The sequence below is a fragment of the Gracilinanus agilis genome, chromosome 5, assembly GCF_016433145.1.
Source record: "Gracilinanus agilis isolate LMUSP501 chromosome 5, AgileGrace, whole genome shotgun sequence".
In the NCBI taxonomy this organism is placed as follows: Eukaryota; Metazoa; Chordata; class Mammalia; order Didelphimorphia; family Didelphidae; genus Gracilinanus; species Gracilinanus agilis.
Genome location: NC_058134.1, coordinates 154,907,815 through 154,921,421, shown reverse-complemented (window position 1 = coordinate 154,921,421; position 13,607 = coordinate 154,907,815). Strand labels below are relative to the sequence as shown.

Sequence of the window (13,607 nt, the reverse complement as noted above, 5' to 3'; positions counted from 1 at the left end):
GAAGGGGGCTTCTGGTGAGGACAGTCCTCCTACTGATGCATAAAGATATCTGTTTTAAAATGCAATATAAGAAAACTACCTACAGGCGCTGAAAAACTGACTCACCCAGGATCACATAGCCAGTATGTGGCAATGGTTCGGAATATAATGGGTGATTAATATTTATTGAATGAATGAATGGGTTCCATGCTGACAGACTTTGCCTCCATCTAATATAATTAGCATTCAACAGGTTGACATTTTAAATCTGAACCAATGGTTCCAGTAACAAGAATTTTACCTGAATAATTCCTGAAAGCAAAGTTACCGACATAGCAACTTTTACTCTCAGAGCATCTCTTTCCTCTGTGCTATTAGTTGAATTAGCACCTCCTACACCAACGTACTCATCTGGAACTAATCGGACAGCCACTCCACCAATCATTAGGCTAATCACAGCAAATGGACCTAAAATAATGACATATCCAGGACTTAGCATACATTTATTTACCTTGGGCCTAAGAAAATGGTTTTCAATTCTAATTTGATTTGCTTTTATGTAAAAGCCTGTTTGATTGTTGCCAAGAAATACAAGTTTAATGTCATATAGCAACTATGGTTATTTTAAACATTAGTCTTACATTTAAAAAATACTAGGTACATGTGTGTGTAAGAGAGAAAGAGAGAGAGAGGTGGGGGGAAGATTGTCATACACACCTCTTTTGAAAACCTTGTCTATCTAGGTTTATATCCCAACCTTAAATCTATTAGAGAAGGAATATATATATATATACATATATATATGTGTGTGTGTGTATATATATATTTACATACACACATGTACATACTAGGTGCTTAATAAATGCTTATTGACTGGCTGACCCATATAGGGTCTATAGAAATAGAGAATGATAGAATCCTAAATTTTACAGGGACCTTTCACTGGACATGGATTCCTGTCTAACTTCTATCTGATGGCTGAAACTAGCAATAACTCTATATCTTCACAATAATTAGGAGCTATGATTTACCACTATAGTTTCATTTTTAAATGTATGTGTAAGAAAATTTTATATTATGCAAATAAACTTTTATCTTATTTATATTTAGATTGTCTTTCTACATAATGAATCTGATTCTGAATTTTTCAAAGACGGTGAGAGGTTTTATTTTGAGATCATATGACAGTTTCCATAAAAGTGCTATATGGCACCTGCTGACTATACCTCAATAATAGAGGTATACAATTTTAAAAATGACAATAATTGATATGGCATGGTAATAGAAAACAAAATTTCTTAACGATCAAATATAAACTGTTACCTATGGAGACATGCTTGGAAGTGCCAAAAAAACAATACAGGATAACAGGATAAAATGAAGAATACAGGCCAAATACTGGAGGCACAGCTGCCAACATTGCAAAAGCTAGACCTGGAGGTGTGCAAAAAAGGGAAAGAAATAATCATAAAATATAGTGAATGCACTCATACATAAAGATTCTATCCCTAATGAAATAATTATAGCCATGAGTAATCAGAAAATCCAAGTCTTAAAAATCTAAACTGTTCATGAGTGTCCTATTTAAAAAATCTCTACATGAACAATTAAAACAGAAAACCAAATATTTTAGGAGTGATTGCTTTTTCAAAAGAAATTATGATAATATTCTTTTGAACTGTGAGTTCCCTTTAGTCTACTTTAATTTATTCAACTTACAAAAAAAAGTTTAACACAACTTCTCAGGAAGATGTCTATTTTATAAAGAGAACTCTCTTTGTATCTTGCCAATTATTTAGGCCTTGGAGAGAGTTGTTAAGGTGAAATAATTAGGTCACACATAATCTCAGAATTTGCACTTAAAGGACCAATACACATGGAGGAGAATCACCTGTTGACATCGCCTGTATTCTACAAGTGTTCATACATACAGCATTTGCTAGAATATTTCTAAGTGAGCTGGTCACTTATTTCTAGGGGCACCCCATAAATACTTTAGGATTGCTCTAATAGTTAGAAAGATTTTCCTTATACCAGGTCCAAGTCTCCCTTTTTATTAACTTCTATTCATTATTCTTCCAAGTTAAATAGCTCTAATTAATTCAAATGATCCTCCTAGACATAATCTTAAGGTCTTTCAATATCTTGGTTACCCTCCTTTATTTTATCCAAGTTATCAGTATCCTTGGTAAAATTTAGTAGTCTGAACTGAACATAAAATACTAAATATGGTTTGACCAGAGTAAAAGATAGCAGTACTATATATTATTCCCCTAGTCAACTCCTAATACAACTTAAGATTGCATTATATATTTTATAGTTTTTTTTTGTTATTTGTTTGCTTATTTTTGGCTGCTGTTTCACATTGATATTGAAGTTCATTAAAACTCCCCCAATTTTTTTTTCATATCTGGCCAAGCCTACCCCTTTCTTGTGCATTTGAATTTTTAACCCAAGTATATGACTTTAAATTTATCCTTATTAAATTTCATCTTATTAAGTTCAATTCAGTGTTCTAGCCTTCCAGGATTTTTAATCTTTTGATATCACCTTTATCATCCAATATGTTAACTAATTTTCCAGCCTTATATTGTCTGTAAATTCAATAAGAATGCCGTTTATACCTTTATACAAGATAGTGATAAAAATCATTAAATAATATAGGACCAAGAATATATCCTTTGGGCATAGCAGTAGAGATGTCTTTCCAGATGAATATTGAAATTACATTGAACCTAACTATTCAGTCATTTGGAATTCCACTTAAGTATGGTCCATAGTCCTCCACCGCATCCACAAAACCACACAAGAAACTTTGCCAAATGCTTTGTAAAATGTAAGCAAAATGTTATTTATAGCATCCCAAGACCAGATTTAATTTCCTTGTCAAGAAAGGAAATGAGGTTAGTTTGACATTACTGCCATATTCTTGATTAAGTCACCTGGCTCTTTGTTATAATTCCATCCTTTTCTAGAGATGCACTATGCACAACTTTAGTGATATGTTATAGAACTTTTCCAGGAACCAAAGTTGAGCTCACTGATCTAGTTTATATGTTCCATTCCACTCATATTTCTCTTTATTTGAAAATTGGAACCCATGCTCTTTAGTGCCCAGGCACATCTGCTGCTCTCCTTAATCTCTTAAAGATCAATGGCAATGGCTCAGCAATCACACCTGCCATTACTTTTGTTACTCTGAGATGTAGCTTATCTGGGCCTGGTGCCTTGAACTCACCAAGATCAGTTAGATGAGTTTTCTCTGTTTTTCCATTTATCATGGGTTTCAACTCTCTATTGGTAATTTTTATTCTGAAGTTTGAAGTTGAATGGGATTCTCATTAGCAGAGAAAATCAAAGCTAAATAAGAGCTGAGTATACTGGCTCTTTGTTGTACATTATTATTATATTATCTATACCATCTCTGGCATTCAAGGTACAGCAGGTAGTCAACCTTGACTCTGACAAAAATCAGACTTTAGGAACTGACACTGTATCTATGAGTAAACAGAAGAAGATACCAAATACTATGAAGAAATATTATTAATCAAGAGTTGTCCAAAAGAGAAACTCAGAAGAAGAAAATAATTTCTCAACGAATACAGTTTGACTTTAACAATGGTTTAGCCTTAAGGATTATTAGAATACCTAAAAGAAATGAACAAAGATAATTAAAATAAGAGCTCCAGAGGAACTGAGAATAGAGTTTAGAATAGGAGATGAAAAGTATTCCCATAGAAATGAGAATAAATGCAATGGACCTCAATGGCTCTTTGAGAAAAAAAATGTTAGGAAAAAATTTAAAAAGATTGAAAAAATTAGAGCAAATATAAGATGCATACTACAAAAATACTTGACAAAGAGAGATGATTTAAGAATTATTGGATTACCTAAAAAACATTACCTGAAATAAAGCTTGTATAGCACTTTTCAAGAAATCATAAATTGAAACTGTAAAGTTTTTTTAGGACTGGATGGCAAAGTCAAAATAAAAAGAATCTACCAATTATCTTTTGAAAAAAGGTTTCAATGAGACTCTAAAAATGATTCTTGTCAAAATCCAAATCTTTTATGTAAAAAAAATAATGCAGCCAGAAAGAAATAGTTCAAGTACCGAGGCACAACATTTAGGCAATAGTGGTATAAAACTCAAAGAGAAATGGGAGGTACTAATCCACTCATAAAGATCCCTGTGGGCTGTATATTGACTTAAATTTAAAAATTAATTTTTAAAATTTAAATTATACAATTAATTAAAATGTTAAATTAATTAACATTAATTTAATATTATCTGTTTTATTGTATTTTATTTATTTTGTTAAATATTTCCCAATTACATTTCAATCTGGTTTGTAACACAGGAAGGAGTGTTGTAGGCTGCAGACACTGTATTAATCACGTAAAATTTGGTAGCCATTAATACTAAAGAGAGAAAATCCTGGAATACACTATTCCAAAAGACAAAAGGAAAAACTAACAACCAAGACTAACTTGTCTTAGAAAACTGCGAGTAATGTTACATGGATCTTTAGTGAAAAAGAGCGCTTTCAGACTTTCCTGATAGAAAAAAAAAATACTGAGTTGAATAAAAACTTTAAAGACATACCAAAAAAAAATACTGAGTTGAATAAAAACTTTAAAGACATACCAAGACCAAAGAAACCTAAAAAGTTAAATGTGCTTGGACTATTGCCAAAGCCTTTTTGATGACAAAATTTTTATATTCTGATAGAAAGAGAAGAGACATATCTCATGAGAATCCTAATGACTTCATGTATCACATGGGTTATTAAAATAAAAAGGGACTGAGGATAGTTTTATTCTGTTTTGATGGTCTCAATATAGGAAATAAAGAGTAGGGAAATAGGTAAAGAAAAAAAGAATACTTCATGGAAGAAATGAGTAAGAACAACAGTCTTATGATTGGGGTATATGAGGAGAAGCCAATAAAAATGAAAGATGGGGAAAAGGGTAAGAGGAATCACATGAATCTTATGCTCATCAGAACTAGACAAAGGATAATTGAAATATAAACATGAAGCAAGTCAAAACTTAGAAAGTAAATTTATTTAAGCCTATATCCTCAAATAAGGAGGAAGGAGCGATATGATGATGTGGTGACAACATTTTAAGGGGGAAGTAGAACCATATCCTTTTAGAATCTTAATGTATTCAAAGAATATTGAAGGAGTTAAGAAAAACAAAAGTACTGGAGTAGAGATGGTTTTGTTCTGAGGATTTGGAAAGGGGAAAGAGAAGAGAGAATAAAAGGAGGAATATACTACTATAGAAGAGAGGAAGTTGGGGGCAGAACTTGTATATCGTTATGTGAAAAGATCATATAAACAGGAAGGAAGGGGTGGGAGAAAGTGCTTCACATGAATTTCATTTTTATATGAAAAGGACAAAGGAAGGTTCAATATACACATATAAATAATCTGGTATAGAAATCCACTAAATTAAATAAGGAAACAAATAGTGACAAGAAGGGACAGAGTTAAATGAATGAATAAAACCATGGAGAAAATAGTTGAAATCAAAACAAACTTCCTAATCATAAAGGGCGTGGGAGGGAAGTAAAGGGGCAAAGTAAGAAAAGCAAAGAACTAGAATGTAAGGAAACGCCAAATGCCTTAAATTGCTTCAAACAATTGGGGGAATGGTTGAACAAATGCTGATGTACAATGTTGATGAACATAATCATCTATTATTGCACTGGAAGAAATAGTGAAAGAGACAATTTCAGAGAATCTTGGTACTTGTGAATTGCTGCACAGTGAAGTGAGAAAAACTGGGGAATAATGTATTTAGGGAAAAGAAAGACCTATTTAAAGACTTAGGAACTCTGACTAATGAAATGACCAATATGTCTCTAGAGGACCTATGATGAAGCTGTGTCACTCACCTTCTGACAGAAAGATGATAGACACAAGGTACAGAAAGAGATATATTTTTTGGACATGATTACTGTGTGGAGTCATTTGGCTTGACCGATTATTTGCTGTTAAATCTTACACGTTTCCAGAAGACAGGTTTTGTTTTTGTTAGGTTGACAAATCTAGCCTCAGAAACCCTCAGTATGGAGTCAGCAACTACCACTATTAATCTTTTCTTCTCTGATCCTTATAAGTTACCCTGATGACAGCTGTAGATACATCTATATCATCATTCTTTGGAAGACAAGCAGCTACTTCCTTTTAGGAGGGTTAGGTCATTATTTTTTGTTGTTATTCAGTTATTTTAATCATTTTCAACTCTTTGCAACCCCATTTGGAGTTTTCTTGGCAAAGATAATGGAATGGTATGCCATTTCCTTCTCTAGCTGAGGAAATTAAAGCCAACAGGGTTAAGTGACTTGCCCAGGGTTATACTGCTATAAGTGTCAGATTTGAATCCAGGTCTTCCCAAGTCCATGCCTGGTACTCTAGACATTGTGCCACCTAGCTGTCCCACTCTTCTTAAGAAGAATCTCATATCTATTACTTAGCTCCAAATGGTGGTCCTTCTTTCCTTTCTCCTTTATCTCCCAGTTTTCCACTCTCCAATTTACTGATTTTCATCAGTATTTAGGACCCTATATAGGAGATAGAAATTCCTTTCAAGTAATCTAGCTTAAACTTCTCATTTTTAAGATGAGGAAACTGAGAACCTGAGAAGTTAAGTGAATCATTACACAGTTAGTAAGTGGCAGAGCCAGAATCTAAACTCAGATTCTCTGATTCCAGGTCATGTTTAAAACTACATCAGGATCTCCCTTAGTCTCTTCTGATATTTCTTCCCCTTCTCCTTCTATTAAATGGATGTTTTTATTCCATATTTTAAAGGAACATTTCATTTCTCCTGATAATCTGGAGAATGGAGAGTCATTCTATAAATTCATCTGTCTTCTCTTCTAGAAGAGAATTATTTAGCTAAAGCCAAAAGGCAAACAGTTCACATACTACATAGGCTATTGAAAAATTAAACCTACTCTCCACAATTTCTAAGAGAGCCTCAGTCTCTTGTCATTCATTCTTGTAGATCATTTGTCCAACTCTGTTGGAAAAATGCTGTAGAAATTATCTGGTTAGTGTTTCAACTCTGGAACCTTCATCTTCCACTCTCATTTCTGTTAGTATGTTCTCATTCTATTATTGCATTGATTGATACACCTCACTTTTCATCCCTGATCTTACCAACTTCTTTTCCTTGTTGTTAGATTTTTCTATTCCTTTTGCAATTGACTCCATATCCTATAAAATTTCACTCTTTTCTTTTCATATTCCAATACTGTCCAGACCTCCTTCTTTATAATTCCTTCTCCTGATCTCTGAACAATTGAGATTATTATATCAAATGGATGATAATCTAGTGCTATGCCTGAAATCTTAAAAGTATTCTCTAATCACTGGCAATTCAGCCACATTATTTGCTTGTTAAATAATCCTTTGGTCCTCATGAATACCTCAAACTAGAACAATATTCTCTTCATAGTATAGATGATTTGGAATAATTTATTGAAAAATTTAATGCATAACTTGCCTCAGAGAGTCCAAAAAGACAAAAGACCTCTAGAAGGTATAGATATCTATTGACTGAAAGATTTGATATGGCTCTGGGGAAGATCTTGGTCCACCTGTCAAGTTTTATAACTTTGGAATCAATATTACCATATACTATTTCCTACTATGTTAGAGCTTTGTGTATATTTGTTTGAAAAAAAGATAGTCAATTGTATCTTAACATACATATATGAATATATAATTTAACTTATATCAGAAGCTACATGCATTCAAATGTATAAACAAGAACAAAAGAAAGAAAATACAAAACCAAACCCTATTCACTATGCTGTGTTTCATCACCATTGTTCTTTCTTCATAAAATGATTTTCAAAAAAATCTTTAGAAAAAGTTTTAAAAGTCATGAAAGTGATAGGAAATATGGCTTATACATGAGTACAAATTCTAATGGAACATATGAAATGAATGAAATTATGTATTTTGAAAGCAGGTAGATATTGGCGATACAATCAATATTGTTTTTATTTTACTAACCTTGAGGAAGGTGTAACACCCCTGTACTTATGCCTGAGACAATGTCCCCAAATACATATTCCCTTGGTTTATAAGCTGGCAACCATTCACATATAGGCAAGAACATATAGATAATATTCCTTATTTTCTTAGGCGTACAGCTGGAAAAGAAAAAGGGAAACAAAGGACAAATGAGTAAAATTCACAACAGCAGATATTTACTAATCTGTAATTATCCTATTATAATAAAGTAGTCACTCAATTTGTGTTCTGGATAACATTCATCCTGAACAAGTTAGAGAATTGAAAGTTTTGTCTTTTTAAAACTGTTTTCTTTATCAGGGATACTGAGTTAGTGTTCTGATCAGTGATGTGTAGCCGACTCTGAAAAAGAGTAGAGGTTTCAATTAGACGTCAGTGAGAAATACCCCAAGAGAAATTTGGTAATCTGAACTCAAGACTTGAGTAAGCTAAGCTGAAGACAGACAGGATGTAAAATTTTCCACTCAGGAGGAAAGGTAGAAAAGGATGTCAAAGAGAGTTTGGTGACATGAGATGAGCACACAAGACTAAGAGAGGTTGGCTAAGGTGTAAGAGAGGAAACCTAATCTATTATCCTAAGTAGAATGCATCCTAGGTGAATCTATGAAGTAGGTATGGGACTTGCTCTGTTTAAATCAAGATTGCAATCAGTCCTATAGGGAATCATGCAAAAGAACGTGTGAGGACCAGTGCATATCAATCAAATCAGAGCACTAAAATATACGTCCTATTGGTTGATATATAAAAAGACATGCCATTTTGATTTTTCTGTGAATTGTCTTTTCTAAAGTGTGCCCTCTAGTGGTTAAGTATATCCACTAATTAAATAAAAGGCATTCTGGAAAAAACCACTAACCTAGAATCATAGAGTTCTGAGTCTTAAAGGAACTCAAGAGATCATCTGATTAACACTGATGTTCAGACAGAAGGATATTTATGATCTTAATTTTATGGATGAGATAACTGAGGAGCATAGATTTTTGGTGCTATATTTGCATCTAGCCAAGGTATATTTTTAAGGTGTTTCCTGTCTATGTTTTCACTGTCTTGTATCTGGTCCTATAATTATTGTGATCCTGAAGGGTCAGAGATCTCTAAACACTGCATGCTTTTAATTTATTACTTTTCCTTTTTACCCTGTTCCATTACAATGCATATTCATTGTAAAAATAATATTTTATAAAATTCCTATCATCTTTTTTACTTCATCAAAAGCTTTTAAAACAATAACTTCCAGAAACCAATTCTTCTAGCTCCTAGTACAGTGCTATTTTGAATATAACGCAATGCCTATCGTTTCACTTGGATTTGTGAATTGGATTAAGCAGAAATAAAAATATAAATCCTACTTGTTCCTATTTCTGTTCTTATTTCAGTTGTGCATGACTACTTTATGAAAGTTTAAAAGGCTCCTAAATTTATTACAAATATAAAATTCTGTCATTTTCATATGCATCCTTTTCCATGTGTTAAAAAGGTGAATACATATTAAAATAGAATACCTTCTTTAGAATACAACATTTACTGCTTTTAATGTAGTATTCTTATGCAAAAGAAAAACAATTGAAAAGAAAAAGTCTCAGTACTAATTTTTAAGGTAATGAGGGATTTCATGGGCCATGAAGATGCAGGACCATTAAAACCACAAGAAAATGGAATCAGAACTAACTATCCAGGATCTTATCCTTTACTTCTCAAGAATAGTCACATCTTTTTAGCATGAAGATTAGTTAGTAGCTATCCCACTGGAACCAATTTAGGATTTGAGAAACCAGAATTTTGGTTTAATAAGGTGTCAGCAAAAACTGGAACTCATATAATTATTTCAGCAATGAATGGGGTGTTTTTTGGTTTTTTTTTGCTTGTTTATTTTCCTCAGTATTGTCTGGACTTATTTTTGTAATAAAGTACCAGCATGCACTACTTGAGGCAAGTCTTAGAACTAATAGAAATACTCCAAAAACCTGAACCTTGCCTGCTTGACTTATCTCTAATTTCTAATAGTAAATGTAGATCTGTAATTAAGATGTAAGCACTGATTGTCAATCAAATGGAGGAAATACAGCCACATTTTGTGGTATCTTGTAAATAGATTTTTAGGACAAAAATTTTTGAAAGGGCATATTAATATCTCTAAGTTTGTTAATGCCTACGTAAAGTGCTTCTTAAAATGAGTTCTTTTATTCTGGCATTCTTTGATAAAATCAAGGGATGTTACCAAAGGTGGAAGAAGTTAGAGAAAGGATGAGAAAATAGGGTTAGCAGGAAAATTCAAGGGATAGAGGGAATGGAGGTAGATAGTTACTTTGATAGTTTGAAGTATAGAGTCATTTATTCACAAACCCTTACAAAGGAACAAGATATAAAAAGCACTTGATAAACAGTCATATTCAAGGTGGCTTTTCAAGTTTTGGCACTGACACATGATATCTACAGGAACATGGGCATAACCTCTTGGAGTTCAAGACAATTTTATAAGAATATAATTTGCAGAAAAGATGCCGACCTACATTGGTAGAGTTTCCTCATCTGGAAATTCCCCACACCAAAGAAATCACAGGTCTAGTCCCTATCACTGGTCATTCAGATAATCAATAAACATTTATTAAGACATTGCTATGTCCTAGGCACTGCAGCCAGCACTGGGGATACAAAAAGAAGTAAAAAATAGTCCCTGCCCTCAAGGGGTTTACAATTTAATTGAGGGATGAGAAAATGAATATTACAAATAAGTTATATAAGGGTTAAGAAGGGGGGAAAGGGTTAGAGGGAGAGCACTCAAATTAAGAGGGTTTGGGAAAGGTTTCCTCTAGAAGATGAGATTTTAGTTGGGATTTAAAGGAAGCTTGTGAAACGAGATGAGGAGGGAGAGCATTCCAGAAATGGAAGGTAGTCACAGAAAATACCCAGAGCCAAGGGAGAATATCTAATTAGTGGTAAAACAAGGAAGCCAGTGTCACTGGATTAAAGAATACATGGTGGGAAGTCAGGTATAAGAAGACAGGAAAGATAAGAAGAGGCTAGGTTATGAAACACCTCAAATGCCTGTATCTTTATTCAAGATAACACCTGTAACTTTCCCCAATCTCAGTGACTTCAATTGTACAATGATGGGAACACCTCTAAAGTCTCTTCTTGATCCCAATCTATGTTCTTATGCTTCTAAATACCATTAATTCCATGCCAATACATCCAGCATTAATAAAAATGCTACAAATGATTTTCTAAATTACGAGCATATACATTAATTTGTCTTTATCTTTAGACCACAGGTCTTTTATTTCACAACAGACTTATTAGAGACTATACAAAATACCTTAACCCTCTTTCCCCATACCCAATGTACAAACATACTACCTAAAAGCCCGCTTTAACTTAGCTCCAATAGGGTCAGAAACTTTGTCCTTCTTGTGTAGCTTCCCATGTAGGGCTGGATAGCTATAGATGGGCCGCTCCACGCAATATGTTTGGGTTGCTATAAGAATTTCAGTTTCTTGTGTGTGGTCCATAGTATCCTGGAAGTTATTCATTTTGAATAGCAGACAAGCTTAGCTTGAGTATCACTGTGAAGGGGAAAAAAATAATTTAGATGATAGAATCTATAGGTGTATGTACACAATCAGAAAAGATCTGAAGGGAGAGGCCTTCAGTATATAAAACAATAATAAAGGAGATGTTAAACCACTGCTTTCCATGTCCTCAAAGAAGTGGACAATTGGGAGAGATAACAATTTATTGTTATTGCTTCCAATGGTAATTAAATAATTTTGGGCTTTTTTGAAGTCATAATAAATTTTGGCAGATACAGGAAGTCTACAAACAGATACCATACAGAGAATACATGAGAAAGTAAACAAATCAACAAGCATTTATTATTTTTTTTGAGATTTTAAAAAAGATTCATTTAAAAATTTTTGTTTTTTTCCTAAAGCTTTTTTCCTAAAGCTCTTCCCTCCCCATCCATTGAGAAGACAACCACTGTGATACCCATTATACAAGTAAAATAATGCAAAATATTTCCATATTAACTATTCAACAAGTATTTAGAAAATAAAAAAAGAGAATGTTAAAGTTAAGATTACTTTGGCAACTAGAGGAAGAGACTGCAGTTGAGACAAGACTTGACAAATAGTTCAGGAATAGGTGATAAGGCCCTGAACTAGGGTGGTAGCAATGTGAGCAAAGATGGAATAAATTCAAGAAAAATTATAGTGACAGAATTGACAGGATATGGGCACAAATTAGATATTAGAAGAATAAACAAAGGTGTTTCAAGGATTTTGAACAAGAATTGCTGTGAAGATGAAAAAGGAAAGGTAGGATAAGATTGTAGGGAAATGATTATGCTTTGGGCACCCTGACTTTGAGGTACTTTGGGGAAATCAACACAGATATGTTCAGTAGGCAGTTGGAAAAGTGAACTGTGCCTCTTAGCTTAATATTTTTTTTTAAACCCTTGTACTTCGGTGTATTGTCTCATAGGTGGAAGAGTGGTAAGGGTGGGCAAGTGACTTGCCCAGGGTCACACAGCTGGGAAGTGGCTGAGGCTGGATTTGAACCTAGGACCTCCTGTCTCTGGGCCTGACTCTCACTCCACTGAACTACCCAGCTGCCCCCTTAGCTTAATATTTTTTAAATCATAAGTTTATCCTCCCTTATTATGTGTAAAAACAGTTTGCACCATTTAAAAAAGAATTTTGAATCTCAAATTCTCTCCCTCCCCCACAATGGTAAGCAATCTGTTACAGATTTTACATATGCAGTCATGAAAAAAATTCTCCATATTAATTTTTTTGGGGAAGGAAACTTGAACAAAAAATATTAAGAAAATGAAAAAAAGTTTGCTTTGATCTGGATTCAGACTCTATCAGTTCTTTCTCTGGAAGTAGATTTTTTTAAAACATGAGTCCTTTGGGATTGTTTTGGATCACTGCATTATTACCATAATAAATTAAATATATATCTTCCAATAAAGTATTCTGTAGATGCTTCATCAGGTAGCCCTGCATTCTTGAAGGCCATAAGTGGTTAATGAGATTCTCTTTATAGATCTCTAGTGAAGGAGCCAGTTTGGTAACCTTATGCCATTGATTTTTTGAACCCAAGAGCAGTTTGTAATCATCTCTATTAAATCTCATCTTGCTTGATGAATAGCCCATGAAAAACTCTTTTGGATCTTACCTCAACTATCCAATATTACCTATCCTTCCCAGTTTCATGTCACCTGGAAATCTGGTAGGTATGTCATCATTGCTTTTATATAAGTCACTGATAAAAATTTTGAGCAGCCTATGGCCAAGGATAAATTTCTATGTTGTTCTACTAGAGACTTACCTACAAATTGAAAATGACTCTCTAATGACAATTTAGGGTCTACTCAACAAGTTCCAGATCTATTTTAACTTTATTATCTTACCTACATATCCACAAAGACAACATGAGGGATTTTATCTTATACCTTGACATTTGCATTTAAAGTTACTTAATTTTATCTTTACCATTCTCTTGAGGAGACACTATCAATCTCTTCTCACCCTTCATTGTCACTATTCTCCACATAGCTGTCAGAGT

At 33.4% G+C, this 13,607-nt stretch overlaps 1 protein-coding gene across 1 annotated transcript in view; it reads right to left on the bottom strand.

Moving 5' to 3' along the window:
• Window positions 1–11,566, bottom strand: part of SLC26A5 (solute carrier family 26 member 5) — a 47,105-nt gene extending 35,539 nt beyond the window's left edge. The window contains exons 1-4 of the mRNA XM_044679724.1: window positions 11,394–11,566; window positions 8,016–8,155; window positions 1,303–1,413; window positions 281–447 (exon numbers count right to left, since the gene is read on the bottom strand). Coding sequence (XP_044535659.1) covers window positions 281–447; window positions 1,303–1,413; window positions 8,016–8,155; window positions 11,394–11,566 — 591 coding nt within the window. The remainder of the gene's footprint in view (window positions 1–280; window positions 448–1,302; window positions 1,414–8,015; window positions 8,156–11,393) is intronic.
• Window positions 11,567–13,607: the final 2,041 nt, after the last annotated feature.